General features: G+C 40.4%; 1 protein-coding gene across 4 annotated transcripts; it reads left to right on the top strand.

The window, feature by feature from the left end:
* The first annotated feature begins 5,492 nt into the window (after positions 1 to 5,492).
* GNAI1 (G protein subunit alpha i1) lies at positions 5,493 to 25,128 on the top strand. Of its 4 annotated transcripts, none has more exons than XM_053405047.1 (9): positions 5,577 to 5,660; positions 7,125 to 7,234; positions 14,387 to 14,429; positions 14,511 to 14,652; positions 15,881 to 16,038; positions 17,398 to 17,526; positions 18,441 to 18,570; positions 19,431 to 19,584; positions 22,279 to 25,128. In XM_053405047.1, exons 2-9 carry the CDS (start codon positions 7,159 to 7,161, stop codon positions 22,467 to 22,469), a joined length of 1,023 nt encoding a protein of 340 aa, XP_053261022.1. In that variant the 5' UTR covers positions 5,577 to 5,660; positions 7,125 to 7,158; the 3' UTR covers positions 22,470 to 25,128. The 4 variants fall into 4 exon arrangements, with proteins under 4 accessions (XP_053261021.1, XP_053261022.1, XP_053261023.1 ...); XM_053405045.1 differs by lacking the exon at positions 5,577 to 5,660 and adding an exon at positions 6,244 to 7,023; XM_053405046.1 differs by lacking the exon at positions 7,125 to 7,234 and having other exon boundaries at positions 5,493 to 5,660.
* Positions 25,129 to 25,430: the final 302 nt, after the last annotated feature.

Below are 25,430 nucleotides of genomic sequence, written 5' to 3'. Positions count from 1 at the left end.
AGCCATTTTCACAATGTGCATTTGCATGAGCAGCTTAAATGGAGTATATGCATTTTTGTATACTTTGTGTGACTGGAAAATTGCACTGCATTTTTTTTGAGATAGAATTTCAGGGTGGCAACGTTTTGGTTCTCATAGGGTTTTTCTGAAGCCCTGGCCTTAGTATCCCTACTCATTTTATTTTACAATTTAAAACTTTGGAACCTACAGGTGTCAACACTGAATTTTGATTCTTTACAAAAACAGTGCTAGATTAATGTTTAGAATGTGAGGGGTTAATCACCCTGAGATTGCAGTGCATTTTTAAGTGTAAGAGACCACCCATGCCCCCTTTAGTCTAGAGCTTGCTCGCTGTCAGTAACTTGGAAAGAATATGTGCAATTGTTTGAAGATAAGGATGGTATTTTTGGAAAGCCTCATGGTAGCTTAAACGGCATGTGATTTCATTTGTAGAATTACAAAAGCCATTACTGAAGCTGTGAGCCCGGAAAGGGACAGGTTAAAGTGATAGAACGAACACTTTAAAGTAGTTTGAACTTCATTTAAAGCATTAAAAAACATTAACTCGTAACAAGACAAAATATAAATTAACATTTATATATATATTGTTAGAGACAACCCTGCTTGTAAAGAAGGTTTCAGAGTAGTTATAAGCCTGGGGAACTTGTCACAGAGCAAGGGGAAGTCATGAAGAAACACATCCTACACCTGCAAGTAAACAAGGAATCAAACAAGCAAAGACTTTGCCATGGTTTTTTGAATGCAGTTTTGAATTGTGTTCTATAATGAATACTGCCTTTTCCTCTTTTTGTATAATTGTATTAGTATCCCCACTAACATTAGCATCTGTAAAAAATAAATCATCTGGTTTAACCATATTGTGATTTTCCATGCTTTCAGGTAAGAACTGCAAAGCACAAGTGGAACATAGGAAGTCGCAGGGCCAGAAGTCTCTAAACCCTTGAAGGCTGCCCAAATTCAGTACAAGCCCAAACTATTTTTGTCTGAAATGGGGCACAAATGATACCCAGTTAGGACGTCTATAGGGGAGACTGCTGGAGCCATCCTGGGGCATCTATTTTGGCCCATCCCCACCTGAGACTCATAGGGTAGAGCTGTTGCTTAAATATTTACTTCTGATTTTTCTAACATTTTTGTGCACTGTCCTTTGCCTTTTTGCCAGGATCCTAATGTCTCTGGTTTTTGTTTTGAAATGTCAAGTTTTTTGGCTTTTTTTAAAAAAAATAATGCATTGTTCATGCTTGATTTTGGATGCTTATTCTTTGTATGCTGCCTTAGGTGGTTTTTTTTTTGCTGAAAGGCAGCATATAAACAAACAGTACTTTGACATAATAAAAAAAGCATTTGCTGCACTGCTCAGACACCATTAAGACTTCCTGGCCTCGCCTATGCACCCATCACCACGCCTGCAATGCTGCTGCCTAAATGTCGGTTTACCCAGCCGTATCACTGGACCAGTTCTGATCAAATTATTCATTTATCAGCCAGCTGCTATTGTATTCAGATGTAGTTAGAGATCCCTCCAGACTGCAGCTTTCCAGCAATAGGGGTGGCAACACATGATGAAAGGAACTTCTAGCACTGGGATTGAAGCAGCAAACTGGTTGGCTTTGCTGATACTTTGACAATCCTACCAGTATTTTTGGATTAGTCATGGTCAAAATGGGGGTGGAGACCTGGCTTCAAAAATTCAGGTGAAATCATTCATAGCACAAAGCAAGACTTCTCTGCTCTGATCTGCTCACTATCGGGGAATGTCCTTAAGTCTTAAATGTGCTAATTGGACATTATATGAGTGAATGGGTTTGTTTTGTCAGATCTTTCACACGCATGTGTTTCTCATTTAAGACCCTGACAAGTCAGTCACCAGTACTCTGGAGAATTGAGGTTAAAAAGCTGCTCTTTTCAGGTAGCTCACTGGTTCCAGGCTCATTTAACACACCGAAATTGGATTTAAAAGGATAGTTAGCTCATTAACTGGGTTCCTAAAGGAGAAATCAGATGAGTTACCGGTAGTTCACCTAAATAGTGAGGTTCAGAGTAAACTTAAATCCTTTCACACTATACTTTTGGCTCACAAAGTGACAGAAATAATCACTTGTTTTGTTACTCTAATACATATTTCTTATGCTACCTTAAAATGTGTAAGTTTTTTGGCACCTTAAAAGAATATCACTTATCACTTCTAAATCCACCTCCTGCATATGGTTGCACATTCTAATCCATTATGTGTATCTCATAAGCATTTACTTTGCAACTAGCTCTCGATTTAAAAGCCATGAATATAATCTTTATTTTTTGTACTTTGCAAGACACAATTACCAGCAGAACAGTTCAAAATATAACTCAAGACCAGTGGGGATTTTAGGGGGCACTCAAAGGCACGCAGTACCGGCACATCTTTTTGTTGTTAAAAAGTGTGACACTTGCTGTAACAACTTCATGGTGAGTTCTGGCACCTATTTTTTCTAGGGGGGAAAAAAGCACTGCTCAAGACTAAGGTTATCAATAATTTTTTTAAAAAAGGACTAAGGTATGAAAATGCAAATTATGCATTGGATGATGCTTTATTTTTCATGAGCATGCACTTATGCTAGAAATTACCATGGGATTTAATTTCTGGGCATCCCTGAGGAGGTGGTCACCACCAAACAACAATAACAGCACATTTGGGCCCCACTCCTCAGGCTTCTTGCCTCTGACTTATTTCAATCAATGTGATCTGCAAGAAGGTAGATGCAAAGGCCCCTTTACTTCGTGTCTTTTGTCATGGGAACAACTTGCAAGATCAATTCAGGGAACAAAATCCATTACTTGAAGAAATATCCCTTAGTGAGCCATTATGTCTAAACAAGTGGATACTGGTTGAGTGCTGCAATTAATGAACTGACACCAACTGACACCTGGATGATTATATAGCCTGAGGTAACTGATGGGTATTTCAGGCTTCATTACATCTGCTTTTGTACAAGTTTGCAGGCAAATTTGAGGTCAAGAACTTGAATTTCCAACAGACTTCCACCTTTTTTTCTTTCTTTTTTTTGCATTATCTAATTATAGGTCACCTACTTCTCAAAATGCTGTGCTGACACAAAACTGATTAAAATTACTGGAACTTGCTACTCTACATTGTTCAGAGGACTGCAGGTGTTTTGTATAATTAAAAGGTAAAGGTACCCCTGCCCGTACGGGCCAGTCTTGACAGACTCTAGGGTTGTGCGCTCATCTCACTCTATAGGCCAGGGGCCAGCGCTGTCCGAAGACACTTCCGGGTCACGTGGCCAGCGTGACATCGCTGCTCTGGCGAGCCAGAGCCGCACACGGAAACGCCGTTTACCTTCCCGCTGGTAAGCGGTCCCTATTTATCTACTTGCACCCGGGGGTGCTTTCGAACTGCTAGGTTGGCAGGCGCTGGGACCGAGCGACGGGAGCTCACCCCGCCGCGGGGATTCAAACCGCCGACCTTTCGATCGGCAAGTCCTAGGTGCTGAGGCTTTTAGGCAACTGTTAAATAAAATATTTCAACACTGATGTTAGGTTAAGGTCATCAAAAGGAAAGACCAGAAATAACCTAATTAAAACTCCTGCTGTGACAGAGCACATGCTAGACCCAGAGATTTCTCATTCAGTAGCTCATTTCACATAAATTATGTTGTAATTGTCAATATTTCACTTAGTGAAAGAGTTCTGCATAAAGGATAGTGAAAAATATGCATTGCAAAGCAGTTACATAAAACAGTGCTTTATTACTTCCACCATTTCACTGTATGAGTCAGCTACTAGTAGGTCTTTATGTAAAAATGCACCCACGGAATTGCTGTCTGATCTCCCCCCCCCAAAAAAAACCCCGTTTACTACAAGTTATTATGGAGTTGTCTTTTGATGCATTATCTGTCCCACCCCAATTTATTCTCAAAGTGACCTACTGGTAGTTGCCAACCACATAAAAGGCACAATAAGGTTCAATAGCTAACAGGATAAAAGGAATGTATGGTGCAGCTGTATTTCAAAAGAATTCAAATTACACCCAAGAGTTTCTGACCATAGGGGCCTGCCATTTTAATTTTATTTGCATTAAAAAGCACCTTCCTCGCGGCCACCTTTGTAGCAAACAGCCCTCCTGCTTTCCTCTCCCTGCAAAGGATTTCAACCTTAAAGCTCCCTCAGGTTCTTGCGTTATTTTAATTTCTCTTCCGTACTTTGCGTTCATCTTGCACATCACATCCAGAAGCAAGGTGAGGGCAGTTAATCCCAAGGTAGAGCCTGACCCCCCGTCCCGTCCCTGATCCTCATTCACCCCTTCTCTGGCAGCAGCAGAGCCCACGGATTTTGCGCTTCGCCGCAGGTCTCCGAGTCCAGCCCCAGGGCCACAGACCGAGGAAGGACCCCTTGGAGAACGGCCTGCGCCATGGAGGACTTGGGCATCGCGAGGATGCCTTAAGTGTCCCATAGAGAAAACCGCCACCTCTCCGTAACCCAAACTAAACCTAGAGAGCGGTAGGGCTGTTACTGCTGCAAGTTTTAAAGGCGGCGAGAGTGTGAACTAGCTAGAAAGGCGTCAGGAGAACAGTGCAAGCCAGTTCGGTCTCCTGACTCTCCAAGAAGAGCCTTCAATCGCCAGGGCCTCTTTTTCTGAAAACCCCCAGCATTTGTCCTCACAAAAGCCTAATGAATATTCAGGCACCTCAAGAGCTGCCGCCCCCTAACTCTCCCAAGACTTGCCCTTCAATTGCGCCCCTCGCTACTAACAGTCTCCACCGCCACCTCAGCGCCCGCCCGCCCGGTCCCGTCCCTTCCCCGCCTCAGCCACCCCAGAGCCGTTGGCCGCCCCAACTGCCGCGCCGCGCGGCTCATTTATTTAAACATCGCGCGCGCTGACGTCACGCGCAGCCCCCCGCCCACCAACGGGCTGCTCCTCTTCCCGGACTACCACCCGCCCCAATGCTAATTTATCCCCCCGACGCCGCCACGCCCAGTCCTGCACATGCGCACCTGACACCCGCTCCCCCTCCCCACCTTTTCTTAAAAAGAGAGAGAGAGAGAGGCTGGGGAGGTGCGCGCGCGCACGCGCCAGCCGAGCGAGGCTCAACAGTTCCGTCGGGTTGGTGAGGGGCGGGGACGCGCGCGCGCGCGCTCACGAGACCCCGCTGTCTGCTGGCTTGGCGAGGGGAGCAGAGGCGGCCGCGCCTGCCTGCCTGCCTGGGAGCGTCTTGGCTGCCCGCGCGCGCGGCTTCGGCATCGTCCCGCCTTGGCGGGGGGTCGCGGGGGGAAACTGAGGCAGAACCATTGAGCTGGGCTTCTGAGGAGGACCGGCGAGAGGCCGCGCGGGGCTGGTGGGTTGGGGGGCGCCTGGCGGCTTTTTCTTTTGACGAGCCTTGGCGCCTCCGTCTTTCCCTGAGGGGCTTTTCCCTCCCCATCGCAGCAGCGGGGCCGCCGCTTTCTTCTCCTGAGGCTGAAGACAAAGGAGCTTTGCCCCCCCTGGGTGTTTTCGCTTTCCTGAAGAAGCCGAAGCCCCTTCGAGATGGGCTGCACGCTGAGCGCCGAGGACAAGGCGGCGGTGGAGAGGAGCAAGATGATCGACAGGAACCTGAGGGAGGACGGCGAGAAGGCGGCCCGCGAAGTCAAGCTGCTGCTCTTGGGTGAGGACGGCGGGAGAGGAGGCTGCTTCTCTCTCGCTTTGCTGCTCTCTCCCCGCGCCCAGAAATTGAATTCTCCACGGCATCACCCAGCAGGAAAGCAAGGCGCAGTTTTAGCCCCGTGTGAATGGTCAGTTGCGTGTCAGATTGCGTTCCTACCTCCTCTGCAGCACTGACAGGGCAGTCCCACGCCTGCTACTCAGAAGCAAGCCTTGCTGAGCTTGGTGGGACTTGCTCTCCAGTAAGCGCTTGCAAGGCTGAAAGGGTTGAGGCTTCATCCTCGAGATCGCTCCCTCGGCCTCGCCTGCTGCCTTCCACTTTTTGCCCTGCCAGTTAACAAGTTATCAGCCTCTTGATCTCAGCTGAAAGGTGCAGGGGAAGGAATTAGCCTTCTGAGCATCCTAATTGTGATTGGGGTGGTGGTGGGTAAAGTGTCGGTAAGATAGAACACCTCTGTGTTGAGAGATCTGTGATGTGTGGTCAGCTGTAAAGGCATTTTCATTTGAGCGAAGCCATATTTCTCGGGTACCATATTTGTAGCCCTTACTGCAGTATGTCACTTGGACTCCTATTGTTTGCCTGTTGATGGCAAAAGCATAACTACAGGGCTGTGTAGGTGAAATGCTCCTAGCATGAAGGCTGCAATTCAGACCTGAATGTGAAAATCCTTTGAACTCAGGTCAGTGGGACTTGCTCTTGCCGAATAGGATGGGAATGTTCATGGGCTTGTAAATTTCTTAGAATAGTTGGATGACTGGTGTCAGGAATAAGAAATGGCTTAGGATTGCTAAATGAAAACACCCCTCCCAAAAGTAAACAAGTCCACATACACACTATGGAACTTAAGTTAGTTTGGGGTACTGGTGTTAGATGAAAATCATTCTAAATAAGGTGCATCTGGAAAACTTTACAGTAGTTTACTGTACTTAATATTTTCTGTTGTTTAGTATGGAAGGAAAATACTTGGGTGCCCCACCCCCATTCCAGAAATGTGTGTTGCTGCATTACGCTGTTGCTTATGAAAGTTTATATCAGATAATAAAGCTTGCGCTGCTTATTTTTCATACGTATTCATACCTGTCCTGCGCACCATGGATAACTTACTGCATTTCAGAGCACTTTCATGCATGCTAGTTTTCCTATATTGATATTGTTTATGTGTTGATAAAAGTGTGTAAATCTGTCATGTGTGATAAATACAAATATATTTATCCTTTATATTGCAGCCCAATAGTACATTCTATGCTGAAGTGATATCTGTGGTCTAGGAAAATTGTCATTGGCTATTGTGGCCTTTCTAGCCTGATTGACTATGCATTTATGACTACATTTATTCAGAAGTGACTTCAATGGAACTGTCACCTAGGTACATAAGAACAATGGAAGCTGCTTTATACTAAATCCTACCATTAGTCCTTTTAGCTCAATATTGTCAACACTCATAGTATCAGCTTCCCAAATTTTCAGACAGGATTTTTTCTCAGCCCTGCATCAAGATGCCATGCAAGGGATTGGCCTTGGCTCCTTCTGCATGCAAAGCATGTGCTCTACTACTGAGTTACAGCCCCTCCCCTTAGGTAAGTGTGCATAGAATTATAGCATGATCTTCATATTTACCAAGAAGTGTGTCTCGCTCCTGCATGTGAGTGCATAAGGTTACAATCTTACCTGGAAGTACATCCCATTGAATTCACTGGAACTGAATAAATATGCATAGGGTTGTTCTGCATATATACATATCTAGAGTATTCAAATATGGTATTTTAAAAGCTGGTCACTTTCAAGTTACAAGGATAGAATAGGAGAGTGATACAGATTAAACAAATAAAAGTCTTAATTTGCGCTGCAGTTCCTCATTTAACTAAATTCTGTTCTGGTTTGCCTATATTTCCATATTTTGACACTTAGGGCCAGATTCAGCTCACCTGGTACACTTGCAGAAGCCAGTGTAAGGACTCCCAGTAGCACAATGGGGTTCCCTCCTTCCCCCCATTCCTTTGTCAAATCTGCTCTGGAGGTTTAGAACTGCTGCAACATCACACCAGGGTGAGAGGTTGTTTCATATGGCAGATAAATGTTTGTGCTGATGGAACTCTACCCTTAATTTTGTTAGGCTACGTATTTAATTGTGATTACCCACAGTTTGGACAATGAACATAATAATAGGCATTTATATAACGCTTTCATGCATTCAAAACATTTCACATATATTATATTGTAAGGTAAAATGTAAAGGACCTCAGACAGTTAAGTCCAGTCGGATTTGACTATGGGGTGCGGCACTTATCTCTGCTTTCAGGCTGAGGGAGCCGGTGTTTGTCCACAGCTTTCTGGGTCATGTGGCCAGCATGACCAAACTGCTTCTGGCGCAACAAGACATCATGACGGAAGCCAGAGCACATGGAAACGCCATTTATCTTCCCGCTGAAGTAGTACCTGTTTATCTACTTGCGCTGGTATGCTTTTCAACTGCTAGGTTGGCAGTTAACCGTTCAACAAACATGTAAATAGTATGTAAACTATTCTGTGGATAAACCCTATCTCCACATTGCAGATGGAGGAGGTTTTTGGTTGTATCTAGTAGAGTAGTTTGCCTAAGGACATGCCATGAACTAATGGTAGAAGTGAGATACGAACTGTGAGTGCTCTGATTTGTGTCTTAGAAACCATGTTGTTGTTGTTTAGTTGTTTAGTCATGTCCAAATCTTCGTGACCCCATGGACCAGAGCATGCCAGGCACTCCTGTCTTCCACTACCTCCCGCAGTTTGGTCAAACTCATGTTGGTAGCTTTAAGAACACTGTCCAACTATCACGTCCTCTGTCGTCCCCTTCTCCTTCTGCCCTCAATCTTTTCCAACATCAGGGTCTTTTCCAGGGAGTTTTCTCTTCTCATTAGGTGGCCAAAGTATTGGAGCCTCAGCTTCAGGACCTGTCCTTCCAGTGAGCACTCAGGACTGATTTCCTTCAGAATGGAGATGTCTTGCAGTCCATGGGACTCTCAAGAGTCTCCTCCAGCACCATCATTCAAAAGCATCAATTCTTTGGCGATCAGCCTTCTTTATGGTCCAGCTCTCATTTCCTATGTCTTCTAGTGTGAATTCCATTGAATTCAGTGGGGCTTCAGGTAACGTGGGCTAGAATTGTTGCCCAAGTTACTCCTGTTTAGTGAAATTCTTTCTGTGTTGAAAAAGGAGTTTGCGATTTTCTTCTACTATTTATACTGCTTAATATGGAGGACAGCAACACAAGAGTGGGCCTTTTCTTTGGTGGCTCCCTGCTTACGGAATAATAGTAATAATTTTTATTTATACCCACCCATTTGGTTGGGTTTTCCCAGCTACTCTGGGTGGCTCTCCCCAGGGAGGCTCACCTGGTGCCTTTGTTACATATCTTTAGGCACCAGTCAAAAATATTCCCTTTCCAAGCATTTAGCTAATTAAACAACCTATGGCATTTTAAACTACGGGGGTGGGGGGGTATTGTTTTTGTTCATTACTGTGGTATGCATTTTTGTGTTTTTATATTGTAAACTGCCCTGTGATCCTCAGATGAAGGGCGGTATAGAAATTTAACTAATAATAATAATAATAATAATAATAATAATAATAATAATAATAATAATGGATGCCTGAAAGCATACAAGGACTACAGTTTACAAATCATTGTAATAAATTACTGTTGAAAACAGTTCAAAGTGTATGGAATATTATCATGGAAGTTCCTCTCATTCAAAGTATGCCAAATCTCATGCTTGATCATATTTCAGAATTACTGTAAATTAGGACCTCAGGCCCAGGGGCCAAACACATCCCTCCAGGACTCTTTATCTGGCCCTTGGGACACTCACCAGGTGACACCCCTCAGCAGCTTTGAGGCGGTCTGTACACATTTTCTCATATATGAAGCTTCACCACCTCCCCAGACCCATTTAAAAGGCCATAGATTGTTCAAGCAGCCAAAAACCTGGTTGAAGAGGCTTAAAGATATGTAATGAGGGTGCCAGGCGAGCTGTGGATGCAAGCAATTTTACCCTCAAAATGCTTTCCAAACAAGTCATGGTGAGCTACCGGCTCCTTCGAGCCAGTCTGTAAAAGACCCCACACTTCCCAGAAAACGTCTGCCGGACGACATAATAAGGGTGCAATGGAGGCAGGAAAGTATGCCGCCTTTTTGCCTTCACTGTCACTAGTTAGGCTCAACAATGAGCCCTCACTAGTGTTCGATAGCATTCAACTAGAGTTTTCCTTCACTTGCATGCAAGCAGTTTTCCAGTTTGTTTCATTGCCCTAAGCTCTTGAGTATATCAAGGAGCCAGGCAGGCTCTATGAAGTGGGAAAGGGCTCTCAGGGGCAATGACCCATGGACCTGTTGTTGTTTAGTCGTTTAGTCATGTCCAACTCTTTGTGACCCCCTGGACCAGAGCACGCCAGGCACTCCTGTCTTCCACTGACACATGGACCTATTTAAGCTCAAATAAAAAAGACCAAGACGCGGGTGGCGCTGTGGGTAAAAGCCTCAGCGCCTAGGGCTTGCCGATCGAAAGGTCGGCGGTTCGAATCCCTGCGGCGGGGTGCGCTCCCGCTGCTTGGTCCCAGCGCCTGCCAACCTAGCAGTTCGAAAGCACCCCTGGGTGCAAGTAGATAAATAGGGACCGCTTACTGGCGGGAAGGTAAACGGCGTTTCCGTGTGCGGCTCTGGCTCGCCAGAGTAGCGATGTCACGCTGGCCACGTGACCCGGAAGTGTCTCCGGACAGCGCTGGCCCCCGGCCTCTTGAGTGAGATGGGCGCACAACCCCAGAGTCTGTCAAGACTGGCCCGTACGGGCAGGGGTACCTTTACCTAAAAAAGACCAAAGAAAGAAACTTGCCCCCTCAAAGGACCCCACCCTATAAAGCTAATAAATCCCCTGCCCCAAATCTTGAAAATTCTATTTTAAAATACCAGGAGGAGCAGGGGGTCTCAGTTAAACTATATATATTACACAGGGAGTATGCAGGTGGCACTATGGTCTAAACCACAGAGCCTAGGGCTTGCTGATCAGAAGGTCGGCAGTTCGAATCCCCGCCACGGGGTGAGCTCCTGTTGCTCGGTCAAAGTGCAAGTAGAGAAATAGGTACTGCTCCAGCAGGAAGGTGAATGGCGTTTCCGTGCGCTGCTTTGGTTCGCCAGAAGCGGCTTGGTCATGCTGGCCACATGACCCGGAAGCTGTACACCGGCTCCTTGGCCAGTAAAGCGAGATGAACGCCGCAACCCTAGAGTCGTCCGCGACTGGACCTAATGGTCAGGGGTCCCTTTACCTTTTACCCTGTGTAATAGGGTACTAATAGCACTCCTTCCTAATGTGAATTACTTGGGGGTGTTAGTTTCTGATTTAATTTAAAACTCGCAAATATGTGGTCACAGAATCATGGTTTAACAGGAACTAAGGTTCTTCTTTTCTCAGTTGCAACACTGATGTGATTTTTCAGTGATTCCACCTCCGACCCACAATACTCATTCTCCATTAAATAGGCCTATATGTTTGTTTGCAGCCTTCTGAAAAGACAAATGTGTTGAATGTAAATGCAAACTGGTTTCCAGGTAACAGAATGAGGAGTTCAAATTGAAGCGAACAGGAACACAAGTACCATAAAATAATTCAGATTTGAAAATATATTTGTTAAGTCAACCAGTAACTTCTCTTACAAATATATTTGTTAAGTCAACCAGTAACTACTCTTACTCATTAAATCAACTGTCTGTATATTGATTTAATTAAGGACAATAGGGCACTATATTAGATACGACTACAGAAGGATCCGACCAAAATCTGTTGGCAAAGTTAATATAACAAAAAGATCTATGGAAATGGTGTGGGTTATTAAATGCTCAAGGTCCTGAAAGTGATATAGATGAAATGTGTGGCAGATAATTTGGAAATTAGAATAGAATGGGGCTTATATTTCATTTTTGAGATAGTCTGAATAAACTGGGGTAGTAAAATTGTTGCCAGACTTTTTTAAAAAAGCGAAGATTTTTAAAAAGAGAAACAATATTTCTGCATGAAAATGCATAAAATTAAAAAGACAGTGTGATCTTGAATAACAATAGGAAGCATTTTATGCTTTCTTTTGTGGTTTGAAATGAGTAGTGTACTTGATATTTTGGTATGTGGCTGGATGGTCTTCCTAGAGATGTAATGAAGCTGTATCAACTTTGTTTAAATTTTGAGATACTACATTAATCTATCGTCTTCCACTATTTTTTATCTTAATGGTACAGCTATAGAGATTTGTTTTGTTTTTGATAATTCACATTTCAAAAAAACATGATTTTTGATCTTGGCATATTAGGAAGCAACTTTAACCATCATTATTTTCCCCAATCCTGGGAATCCTGGGAACTGTAGTTTGTTAAGGGTGCTGAGAATTGTTAGGAGACCCCTATTCCCCTGACAACACAGCTACACTTTCCAGAGAAATTGAACAAGTCCATCTTCCTAGGGAATTCTGGGGATTAGAGCTCTTTAAGGGTACCCCCCACATACACACATGTCACACATACACTTGATACTGAAATCTGCTACATTTATCTTTGATTTACTAGAAAGAAAACATCCCTGGTAAGCCAGGATGGAAACGTGATGTAATCATCCCAGTGAATTTGAATATAGCCGCATAATTTTTCTTAAGTGGTGAAGCAATTCATGGGAAAAACCTGGTGTGGACAGACTTCAGGCTTGCAGTGTTTTCTGTTTTGTTTTGTTTACTGGAACCATCTCCATCAAATGGTGCTTAGGTACAAAATACTGGTTTCACCCCAAGCTTAATCAGTAGCCCAGAGTAACCAATGTGGTGCTCCCCAGATGTTGGACTGCCATAATTCCCTAGCAGAATGGCCAACAAGCAAGTATGATAGTCCAACAACATTTGGAGAACATCACTTTGTCTGTCCCTGAGTAGCCTGATTTTGGAAGGCTGTCTCTGGTTTAGAAGCAAGCATCAGACTTGTGCATCTTCCTCCTGTTGGGCTGCTCACCTGTCAATTACCTGATGTCATCATGTTAGATGACCCAGCTTCAAAGGAAAGGAAAGAAGCAGGAGTGCACTCCAAGTTTTTAATGTGATTTCATCAGTAAGATGTATTCGTGAGAAGGGAGCATAATTGGAATCCAGAGAGTTATATATGTTTTTATTCAATATCTTACCTGTGCTTTACTGCAAGGTCCCAGGGTGGGTTAGAACAATTGTTTACCTCTTCTGTTCAAATTCACGAAATCTCAGAACTGATAGTAAGATCTCTTAGTTTTATAAATCATTAATTTAGTTGGAATTTAGTGAAAAACTTTAAAGTACTAAAATACTTATCTCCAACAACTTTAACATATATTGGAATAGTAGTGTGTGGATGTTCACATGTAAATATTGTAGCAATACAATTGTTTCTTATGTCTGTTCAGGCAGTGACTGTAACTTGGTAACAGAACATATGTTTTGCATGAAGAAGATCCCAGCTTCAATTTCTGGTGTCTCCAGGCTACTGAGCAAAATGGAGCCACAGTCTTTGCTCAGTATAAGGAAGCTTCCTAGAATGATAAATTGGAATATGAAGCTTGCCATGTTCCCAGTAGTTTACCTACCTCAATGCTTCTCTGGTAGCAAGCAGCCAGGCACCTCTAGCCTGTACGATGGTGATATCCTCTTGTTTTGTGTTCATTCTTCGGTATTTTGAATTATACTGGCTCTCGAGTTATATTCCTGACTCACACCCAGGTTGGAATATTATCTTCCAGGAAGTAATTTGCAACTAATCAGATTATGGTGTAAATGTGAAAAGAAACTATTAATAACTATAATAATGTGTGGTGGGCTGTGTGGAGATAGATTGCCAATAGGTTCAACCTTTACTTAGTAACTTGGTTTTTGTATGTGCAGATTTAATTCCATTGTTTTAATGGCAGAGGTGGTGTAAATTTCATTATTTCCATTAATAGCAAACTCTAGTGTGTTGAGTACTGAGTCTAGGAATCAGAATAGATTCACTGACAAGAGGGCAGTATCAACAGGCTCATGGGAACCCTGAGATAGGCAGACATTCCAATAATTTAAAAATTCCTAAAAGGGCTATTCTACTCCAAACAATATAACACGGAAGGAGCGTCACGGAACTATGCAGTTGGAACTGAGAAATGGGAAACGAGAGTGAATTGGCCTCTTTCAGATTTCTGGGGGGGGGGGGTATGACGAGATGACCTGTTTAACAGGAGTGTTCCTAGGGATACACTTTTAGTATTTGTACAAATTCCACTTGTTTTTCCTAATGATGAAATCGTTAATACTCCCAAATGTACAGAAAAAGGGATTTAAAAATGTTCCACACATAAAATGTAGTAAAACACATTTAACAGAATTCAAACTTCACACAATCAGTTTCACACTGATTTCCAAACATTGCATTGTATTCTACAGTTTATATAGTGTGCTGGCAAGGCCTGCTTAGGCCTCATGCATGAATTGATACACCAACATAGAATGTGCTCCAATAGTTTCCTATAGCTGGGCTTTGCAAGTGCAGATCAGTAGTGGTGGACAAACTATTTTGGTTTTTTAAAAGGAATGTGGACTACTATTACTGATATTTTGTTTGCACAACCTCTCAACCTCAGTGGAAATAAAGCTTGAAAAGTGCTGATATAGGGAATGAGCAACAGGCTTTTGGTTAACAATGTTTTGGGTGTTGTTTTTTATAGGAGCTGGTGAATCAGGAAAAAGCACAATTGTCAAACAAATGAAGTAAGTATGTTTTAGGAGTGAAAACAAAGTTAATAGATGACTTTTAGTTAAAACAAAGACTGATTTTTCTTTCTTTTTTAGGATTATCCATGAAGCTGGTTATTCAGAAGAAGAATGTAAACAGTACAAAGCTGTTGTCTACAGTAATACAATTCAATCCATTATTGCTATCATTAGAGCAATGGGGAGGTTGAAGATAGATTTTGGGGATTCTGCCAGAGCTGTAAGCATTGATGTACTCCTTACTTAATGTTCACTTTCATTGCTGTACTTCTGAAACCCATTTACAAGAATTAGTGAACTATGTTATATGTGAAATAGTTAATCTTTTTCTTTCAACACATCTTCTCTGACTGGACAAGGAGTCAGCTTGCAAAATAGGGCAAGTTTTCATATCCCAAAATATTGGCATGGGTGAAAGAAGTAAAATACTAGATGAAAATAAAGTCAGCTAATTTCAAGACCTGTGGAAAATTTAAGGCAGGACAAAGAATCTGTCCCCCTTCATGCCTAAAGAAGGTGGAAGAAGCCAGTTAGATGCCATTAGAGTACATCTCCTATCATCTGTGACTTTTGACCGTGATTGCTGGGGCTTATGGGAGTCCAATAACACCTGCTAGGTCACAGGTTCCCTACCTCTGCTTGAAAGTCAACTTGTATCAGATGGTTGTATATTAAATAATTTGGCTGCATTAACAGAAGTATGGTGTCCAGATTAAGGGAAGCAATAGTACCACTCTATTCTACCTTGGTCAGACCACACCTGGAATACAGTGTCCAGTTTTGGGCACCACAATTTATGAAGAATTTTGACAAGCTGGAACGTGTGCAGAGGAGTGCAACCAAGATGATCAAGGGTCTGGAAGCCAAGTGTTATGAGGAATGGTTGAAGGAACTGGGTATGTTTAGGCTGGAAAAGAGGAGATAGGATGGCCATCTTCAAATATCTGAAAGGCTGTCACATGGAAGATGGAACCAAGCTTGTTTTCTCCTACTCTGGGGGGGTAGGACTCAAACCAATGGCTTTAAGTTAAAAGGAAGGAGATTCCAACTAAACATCAGAAAGAACTTTCTGATAGTAAGAAATGTTCAGCAGTGAAGCAGACTCCTTCAGGAGGTTGTGGGCTCTCCTTCCTTGGAGGTTTTAAAGCAGAGGCTAGATGGCCCTCTGTCATGGATGCTTTAGCTGAGATTCCTGCATTGCAGGGGGTTGGACTAGATGACCCTTGGGGTCCCCTCCAACTCTATAATTCTGTGACATTTTGGAAATCCCCATTTTCTTAAAAAAGGGTTTCTTGTAATACAGACGTTAATGTTTTTTGTTTAATTTTATTTATGTGAATTGATTGTCAACTTTATAGAAAAGTAAACAGCTGCTTTGCTATTATGACAGTTTGAAAGCTGAATAGAGTTTCTGGGAACCTTCACAGTTTTTGTTTCTTTTTTAACAGGATGATGCTCGTCAACTCTTCGTTCTTGCTGGATCAGCAGAGGAAGGCTTTATGACAGCAGAACTTGCTGGAGTTATCAAAAGACTGTGGAGAGACAGTGGCGTTCAAGCTTGTTTCAACAGATCAAGAGAGTATCAGCTTAATGACTCAGCAGCATAGTAAGCTTAAAACAAGAACCAGCGTTGCTGTGATGGCACAGTTGCCAAATTCATTTTGCTGCTGAAAAGAGAAGCAGCAAGCGAGGGATACAAGTGAGGGACTCTTAAAAAAAAAAGTCCAAAGAGATTTTGAGATGAGCACATTCTTATCACTATATTTCTGATTAAATCCCTAAACTAGCTGAGCAAAGTATAGCAATACATTTTATTTCCAGTATAGTGTTGCTGTTTTTTAAAAAAGATGTTGCCAAATAGATGAAATACATCTAAAATTAATAGTACTGTCAGTCTATGATGAATTGCTGTCAACTTTGCCAGGATAGAAATAATCACAATGTTCTGAAGTTGTCATTTTATACATATATGCATAGGGTAATACAGTATTCAACATCGTTTATACTCGGAGTAGACCCGTTGATAATGTTAAATAACTCCAATACATATTTATACATACATTACTTACTTACACACACACACATATGTAATATAAGATAGCAAAATCCATAGGTTATATTTACTAACAAAATGGCTACACCTGGATAGTGGAGTCAGATTAACCTGGCAAGGTGGTAAAATAAACATAACCTTGCTTTTAATCTACTATTACATACTACACATATTCTGCAAACTTAATAAAGCAAGTAGTATTTCTTGCCATCTCTGCATGATTTTAGATAAGCCAGAATGTGTATGAAATCAGCCTTATTTTTCCCAATGGGTTTTTACATGTAGAATCAACCTTAGATTTAATTAATTGGTAAATCAACATTTAGTGTAATTTCCTGTTAGCATTTCATCTAACATATTTATTTCTTCTGAGGTTATAATCACTATCCTACTAATTGTACCTAAAAGTGAATCCCACTGGTGTCGGGACTTCCCCTGAAGAAAATGAACATATATACGAATGTAACCTGATAGCTCAATTCTATATCTGCTCAGAAGCGAGTCCTACTAGGTTTGGTGGGGCTGCCCACCAAGTGTGTGTAAGATTACAGTTTTAGGTGGTGTGCATTCTTACTTGGGAGGAAACCCCACTGACTACAGTGGGACTTGTCTCTGAGTACACATTCATAGGATTTTACTGCAAGTGTTGTTGAGTTTATTTACTTGTTAAATCATGTTTTTAAATCACTTCTGAAAAGTTAAAAATTTTGCTACTCTATTACCTAAATGTGTCAGGTGGTGTAGAATAGAGTTATTCGAAACTGCCCATAATTTATCTGTACCCTAACAATACTTGAGTAGCATGAAGTTGGTATTTACTGTCCATGCCATTTGTTTTAAATTTCACGTTATGCTTAAGTATCAAACGGCTGATTTTTATTTTTATTTTATACATGAAAAAAATACTTCTAGCTACTTGAATGACTTGGACAGGATAGCCCAGACTAGCTATATCCCGACACAGCAGGATGTCCTCAGGACTAGAGTGAAAACCACAGGAATAGTGGAAACTCATTTTACTTTCAAAGATCTCCATTTTAAGTGAGTAGTCTCGGGAAATATGATATGTATATATTTTATGTAACTATTTTGTATAAAATGTTAATATTTTCAAAGAGTAAAAGCTACTTGCATTTTACAAATGTAGATACTTCCCTGGTGTCCATTGGAAAAATCCTACTATCTGTTCTGAGGCATTCTAAAGCAAGCAAAGAGATATATTAACAGTTCTCTTTTCCAAGAGTTTCTTCTAATTACTACTTTCTTTGCTGGATATCCTTAACTTCTATAGCATGCCGTTTTTCAGTTTGCTCTTCATAACTTATAATTCTTCTTTATCTCCAAAAAAACCAATGAATGCATGAATCTTATAATTTTCATATTTATTTTGTATTGCTGCTCTGCAGGAGGAGGAGGGGTGGGTTACATTAGAGAATTTACTTAGCAATATAAAGCAATCTGAAAAAAATCATTGCATTTGAATGTGATATAATAAGAGGGCACTAAGCTGCACAGCACATCAGTTACACAACTAACTTTCCACCCCATTTCCCAGTGATTGGTTTCAGTCCCTTCCGTCTCTCTTTCCTGGTGTTAACATCTGAGGAAGAGAGGCAAGGACATATGTGATTGTTAGGTAAGATTAGTGCAGGCAAATATAGTGCTGCTCTGTAGGCAAGTATATGTAGTATTACTGTGATGATACTTTTCGGCCCAAATTCTAAAATGTGGATTTATTGATAATCTGCATTAATGAGCATAGAAACCTGTAATTTAAAATGTTATCTGGTTAAATTTTGCTCCCACATAGCAGTGTTTGGAGGCAAATTTGGAGGCTAAAATTGCAATAGCCTACATCTTCAGCTACATTTGACCTAATCAGAAGAATCATTCTTGAATTTGGGGGAAAATCCCGTCTTAAAATAATCATTCACATTTTTTTCATTTTTTCCCAGGATGTTTGATGTTGGGGGCCAAAGATCAGAACGGAAAAAATGGATTCACTGCTTTGAGGGAGTAACAGCCATAATTTTTTGTGTTGCACTGAGTGATTATGATTTGGTCCTTGCTGAAGATGAGGAAATGGCAAGTAAACCCACTTTGAAACAAGGAACATTAGGTAGGCCAGGCCCACCCAAGTTAGTACAGCTCTTTGTGTTACACAGTAGTCCTAGGTCCCCTTCTGACAATGACAGCAGCATGAGATCTGTTACAGCATATGAGCTTCCTGTGCCACTTTCGTAATACTGGACAATTTAGGTCACTTATACAGACTCAACAATGTCAGCACTGCTCAGTTTCCTCTGCATGGAAAAAGGCATGTAATGGGTTCTTCCTATATTTTATAGATCTTCCAAAACTATTGTGTGCTGCAGAAGCGAGAGCACGTAGCACCAGCTCTTACCCACCAAAGCTAATCGTGGAAGGAGCCCCTGTATTCTGTCAAACTTCTAAATTAAATACCGTCCTGTTATTTATCATCATTAGATAGGGAATGTGAGTGGGGTAATCACCATGTCTAAGCAGATGATGGTTTATAGATTTTGTAAACTGGTAATGCAACCTTTTCCAGAGTCAGATCCCGCTGAAAGCAAAATGTGCAAGTCTCCAAGAATATAGAAAAAACGTTACTGTAAATTAATAGGTCTCAATTCATTCAGATTTAGGTGCCCATTTAATTCCAATGGGAGAGTTAAACATATAAATGGAATTTCAAAGTGCTTAACTTTGGATTGATAGAGGCCATTGCCTGAAACATATAATCATCCATTAGAAATTATTATTTTGCCCTTCACCTAATCCATTGTTCTCCTGGAGAGTTCAGTGACTTGGAAAATGTCTTGACACACAAGCTTAAAAAACCACAACCCATGATGTAGGCTTTTTGGATTTCATTGGGTAGGAGAGAGGGGGCTAAACTTATATATCATATTTTTCCATTGCAGAATAGGATGCATGAAAGCATGAAATTATTTGACAGTATCTGCAACAATAAATGGTTTACAGACACTTCCATTATCCTCTTCTTAAATAAGAAGGATCTTTTTGAAGAAAAAATCAAAAGGAGTCCCCTCACTATTTGCTACCCAGAATATCCAGGTATTTACCATTTTATTTCCAAAAGAAACAAAAACTGAAATAGAGAAGAGAATGTATTGATCTGATACCTTAGGTTATAACAGTTGAGAAAACCATACTTGTAAATAAGTACCAGATTACTGTAAGTCAGAGACTTTCACTGTGCAGCTCATATAGCCCACTCTAACCTTTTACAAAAAGTAGTGTAGTATTCTAATAATCAGTATTGTTTTGCTGTCTGATTAAATGAGGATATTATCTGCAGTCTGTATCATCAATGTTTGAAAATTTGATTTGTGTGTAAGCCTGAGGATAGAGACTGCATTGTGTTTTTTGTTCAATACCCAGAAAAAGAGATGCTTCAAAGTAATAACAATAATGAACCAAATTCTTATATGAAAAAGCAGTGCTTATCAAACTCTTTCAAGAAATTCTATCTCGCTTTAGCAGCTCATTCAGGGACTCCGTAGTGAGGAGAAAAGTAATAGTGACAGATTTATACTTTAGTGCACAGCTGTAAGGAAGTATGGACTTTATTATTGTGTATACTCTCAATTAAGGCAGAGCAGTGGTGAGCCAAGGTATCCTGTTGCAGTGCCCCATCAAAAACTATGTGAACTGTAGACCATGACTCAGAATTCTTTGCAACATGCAGGAGCTTCATGGTAGCAACTTGGGAGGTGGAGCACCAGAAGAGATGAAATGGGAAGTTTTCTGTGACAGTAGAATGTTTGAAAAATAATGTTAGATGAACAAGTTTGGCAAGGAAGGTTACTTTGTACATTACTTAGCAGGAAGGCAATATACAAATTTAATAAAAAGTTAAGTTTATAACGACTGTTTACCATTCGTAATTTTGACTGCCACAGCAACATCTCAGATAATTCAAATTTATTCAGGCTAAATCTTCACTACCAAATTCTTATTTCAGAGTTCTGATCTACCTATGACAAAAAAAAAAAATCTGCAGTGATATAATTCACGTAGCTCTCTTCAAGCATTCTTCTTCTTTTTGTCTATTTCAAATGACATATCTCACTTTAGAAGTTTTAAGACAGTCTATGATTCAGAGAGAACTTTATGTTCTGAAAAATGCTATGCCAGATAAGGATAAGTGTAAAAACTGTTAGTGATTTAGGCAATAATCCTAATATGCACCATTGAACCCTGAGTGGCTTATTTCTGAGTAAACAGGATTGCACCTTAGACCAGATAGAGTTTATTTGTTTTACAAATTAATCGCTCTGAATGGTTTTAGGGTTGGCTAACATTTTTAGAGCCAAGGGTTTGACCCTTCAGCAGCCACATACCTCCAGTTGGTATGGCCACCACATACTCTCACAAACACCCGCACTTATGCACCCATACAAAGGCACACAGCCCATCCCTCAGGGAGGGCAGTTATTTCCCCACCTTGCTCATCAAATGATATATATGACGATCGGGGAAGAAGTGATTTGTATGCCCATTAGGCTGCTAGACTGGGCTGAGAAGTTTAAACTTACAACAGCAGCATGTCTACTTTAATTTTTGTTTCTTTTTACTACTGAAATCAGCAGGGTTTGATCCAGGCTCCAACCCAGGGATTAGTCACCCCTGGTATGTATTAAGCATTCTAGAAATAATTAAATTACATTTTTCCTACCATTTACTATGCATAAGTAAAAACAAAGTGTGACATCCTGGGATTGACCACCCATTAGTGAAATGGACTTCTGCTGGCAGAACCAGAATGTCTCTTCCTCTTCCTGCAGCCCCTCACACAAACAACCCCAGATGTTCACTGGAGGGTTGAGAGATCCTCTAGAGCAGATTTGGGGAGAGGAAGAAGAAAGTAGTCTATCTGCACAATAGTCTATCAGAAGTCTATCTGCACAATATTGGATTTTTTTTTCAGAGTTCTTTAGCTCCTTAAAAAACTAACAAGACTACTATGACAATTCTTTTGTAGACTAAAGCCCACTTCCTTGGCTACAGGAAGTTTTTTTTGTTTTGTTCCTGTTTTTATCATGTATTTTGTGCTTTTATATTGTATTTTTATGTTGTGAACCACCCTGAGGTCTGTAGATGAAGGACAGTATATAAATTTAATAAATAAATATTGATCTATTCATATTAGAAGACACACATACAAAAAAAGGGGGGGAAGCATTGGGTCAGATGTCATGAAATAGAAATTTACATTCATACAATTCAATTGAAAATTAAATATGCAAGATAAGCTCAGTAACAATGTCAATATTTTGTTGACAACGGTGATCTTAACATTGCTAAATTACTGTTGTGGGATAGAAAATCATCATCTTAGTTCAACATTCTAGTTGAGTTCTAATTCTGCAATTTCATCCTATAGTCTCTTTTGGAAATGTGTTTGCTGTAGAATTGCCACTTTTGAAGATTGAAATGTTTCCCCATTAGTTTCTGAATGTTGCCCTTTCTAAGGTAAAGAGAGAGCTGTTTGCCATATAAAAAGACTATTCTTGATAGGTATTAGCTTAAATCACATTAGAAGATGGAGCAGATAAATTAAACTTTGAAGTTACTAGAGCTGATGTTATTAGATTCTTAATGGTGTTACCTGAGCAGGTATAAAGATCTTTCAAATAAGCCAGATGAAAATTAGTCAATATTTCTGTTATTGTCCCTGTTGTTATAAAGTATGTGCTACAATCTTCTGTTTTAGAATTTTGTTTGTGCATTTCATCTCTTTTTTAGGATCAAATACATATGAAGAGGCAGCTGCATATATCCAGTGTCAATTTGAGGACCTGAACAAAAGAAAAGACACAAAGGAAATTTATACTCACTTCACGTGTGCTACAGATACTAAGAATGTTCAGTTTGTCTTTGATGCTGTAACTGATGTTATCATAAAGAATAACCTAAAAGACTGTGGTTTGTTCTAGACATTTATATCAAATTGTACCTTTTTTTGCATTAACCAAATGAGTCACAACTTCATTTTTTTAGACCATAAATATGTTCATGAGTGATACTTAAGTCATACTCAGACTAGACACTCTGAAATTATTGGACTTAAATTTATTGATTTCAACAAATCTACTCTGAGAATGACTAACATTGGCTACTACCCAATGTTTTTGTTTATGTAATCTGATTTTCCTGGTCTTGATTAGGTTGAAGCATAAAATTCAAATCAACAGGTTTATGTGGTAACATGAAAAAGCATTGGCCAGACCAATATTGTACTAGCTTGTTTAAACAGTTTTATTTATGTTTGTTGTATAGATTTAAATAGTGTTGAATAACAATCAACACATAATGATTGTCTGTTTATGTGTGACTATGTTGTTTATGTAAACATTGAACAAATATTTTAATGCATCCCGTAGAATTTTCATGTTTTAAGGACTGCTTTTTCTGTAGGAGAAAATGTTTTTCCTTTTAGATTTTTCATTATTCAAACAAATCTTTTTTTAAAAAAACAACCCACAAACCCTTAATTTTCCATGTAATACATGTGACATAGTTGTTCTTAGATTTTATTTATGCCCCTGTAATTAGCATAGTAGGCTTTTTCTTGATTATAGGATCCTTTACACTTGCTCAGGATTAAATAAGAAATGCCCCAATGGATTTCCCTGAGTTATTTTCTCCCAAACTTTTAGAGAACCACTTTTGAACATTTCAGGTTTACAGCAAACAAGCCATTCTCCCATCTTGCATACTTCTATGCCAAATGTTTTAACTGTTAGAGGAGAATTCTTGCTGTGATTCAGCATGTAGAATCATGATCCTCAGAAAGTACATGCCCAAGACATTCTAGATTTCCTTCTGTCTTAGCTAAATCCATAGCATTGATTGTGTCTCCCTGGATGGAAGCATATTTTTTTACTTGTTTTATATTTTATTGGTTCCTTTTAGCTTGTGTGTCTCGTGAGACATACTAAAAGAAAAAGTATTTGAATTAAAATCAAGGAGTTGTGTTCAACCAAGTCTTACTCAGAGAAGACTCACTGAATTGAATGAACCTAAGATAGCCATGTTTATTAACTTCACCGAGTGTACTCTGAGTAGAATTTGCAGTGTATACCATTCAAGAGATGGAAATGAACATTTCAAGCCTCATGCAGTTTTACCAATGTAAATTTCCTTTGCCTTTTCTCAGGGGAATGGCCTTCTACTTTTAATGTGTGTTCCATGAAAGCTTAATGCCAACCTTTTTAAACACAAAGAATTTTTCATTCAGAGCAGTGGGCACATTATCCATTGTAATTGAAATACATATGCAAAAGGGGTTTTTTGCATGCTTTCAGAAAGAAAATATTGTCCAACAAGTATCATTTGTGTCATACAGTAACATGCAGAGTTACTGGGATCCAGAGAGGCCCATACACAGGTGCAAGGCACTTCCATCCACACAAGGGGACAAGATGCAGCATCTTTTCCCCTCCCTTACGGCAGCAGGTTCCTTATTTGCAGGTGCTGTTTTTGAGGGCCTCCGACCTTCAGAGTTACATTCGTGGAGCATAGAGTGCTCCTGCTAGAAGGGAGAAGCTGGCAAGTCCCCATGTATGAGTGGTGCACTGCACAGGGAGCCTTGAATCCTTGCCTGTGTAGATTCCATGGAGGTTTCATCATCATTTGCTTCTACTCCCAAAGAGGCAAACCATTACGGCCTGCCTTTTTAGCAGTTAGAGCTGCTATGGGGGAGTCTCAAAAACAGGCTCAACTTACTATGTTGTGCCTTACTGATAACTAAAAGGTTACTTTGAATTGCAACTATATTTTACATTGCTTTATGCTACAAGGCTGATTGTAATGTCTATACAGATTTCTAAACACACATAAACATGAAATAAGGAGCTTTGTAAATAAACGTTGACTTGGCTTTCTCTATCATTCTGTCACCCAAAATATTGATGTAGCCAAGTTGCAAATATTGTTTTCTTTTGGTATGTTGGTAGATTTCCCACAGAGAATGTGCTCTATGTTTCTGTCTATTCCTCTCTCCCCTGTCCAAATCAAACAAAACTCTGAACCTGGTCTTGTTTAGTGTTATGTTCAGAAGGGTTTAGTCCAAACATAACAAGATCTCTACTGTTTTTCAGTATTGATCTAAATTGTCACCTTGCCATCCATGTTCCATTCTGGGGAATATTTAAATTATTGGTGTAAATCCCATTTGCATCCTGCCTTTCCTCTAAGAAACTCAGGGCAGTGTACATGTGCTTGAAAGCACAAGTTTACTAGAGAAAACAAAATGGCAGTGAAATGGTGGAAATGGACAGAACAAGTCTAAACAGACTTGAAGTATTAGCACCCAAAAAAGTGGTTTGTGTACTCCGACAGTTGTGCATCATCGTTCTTGATTCATTTAATTCTGTCACTGAAGTATTTGGTAGTAAATGTATCTATATCCTTAATATTAGATTTTGTACATTACTGCAGTTTTTAAAAACAAGATTAAATTACAAGAAAATTTCAATTTAAGTTATTCGTGCCTTGTCGAAAGAAATATTTTTTCATTGAGCACAACTAGTGAAAAGCCTTCTGTAACCATAAGTGAAGTGCAAACAAAATAAAAGTTTGAGTAAGTTCAAATGCTGTTTTGGAAAGATAAGTATATCTTAATGGCAATTGCTTTGATGAATTGCAAAACCACTGGTTACACTTGTTACTATTCTCTCCACACCTAAGAATCTTTCTTTTCCGTATAAATGTCTACCTCCCCTCTACTTATAATCTGACACTGACAGCCAAGGTTTGGTCAGATCTAACAACCCTACTGTGGAGCAGTTCAGTCATAAATTCTCCACAACATCTGTAGTCCTTGGTGGGGATTTTATGCCCCAATTGGAGCAACTGTGGAGGATTCCCTTTAGGCTCAGAAGGTATCTTCCTAA

The sequence above is a fragment of the Podarcis raffonei genome, chromosome 10 (genome assembly GCF_027172205.1).
Source record: "Podarcis raffonei isolate rPodRaf1 chromosome 10, rPodRaf1.pri, whole genome shotgun sequence".
Classification (NCBI taxonomy): domain Eukaryota; kingdom Metazoa; phylum Chordata; class Lepidosauria; order Squamata; family Lacertidae; genus Podarcis; species Podarcis raffonei.
The sequence above is the reverse complement of the archived record's forward strand: the minus strand, read 5'-3'. Positions and strand labels throughout refer to the sequence as shown.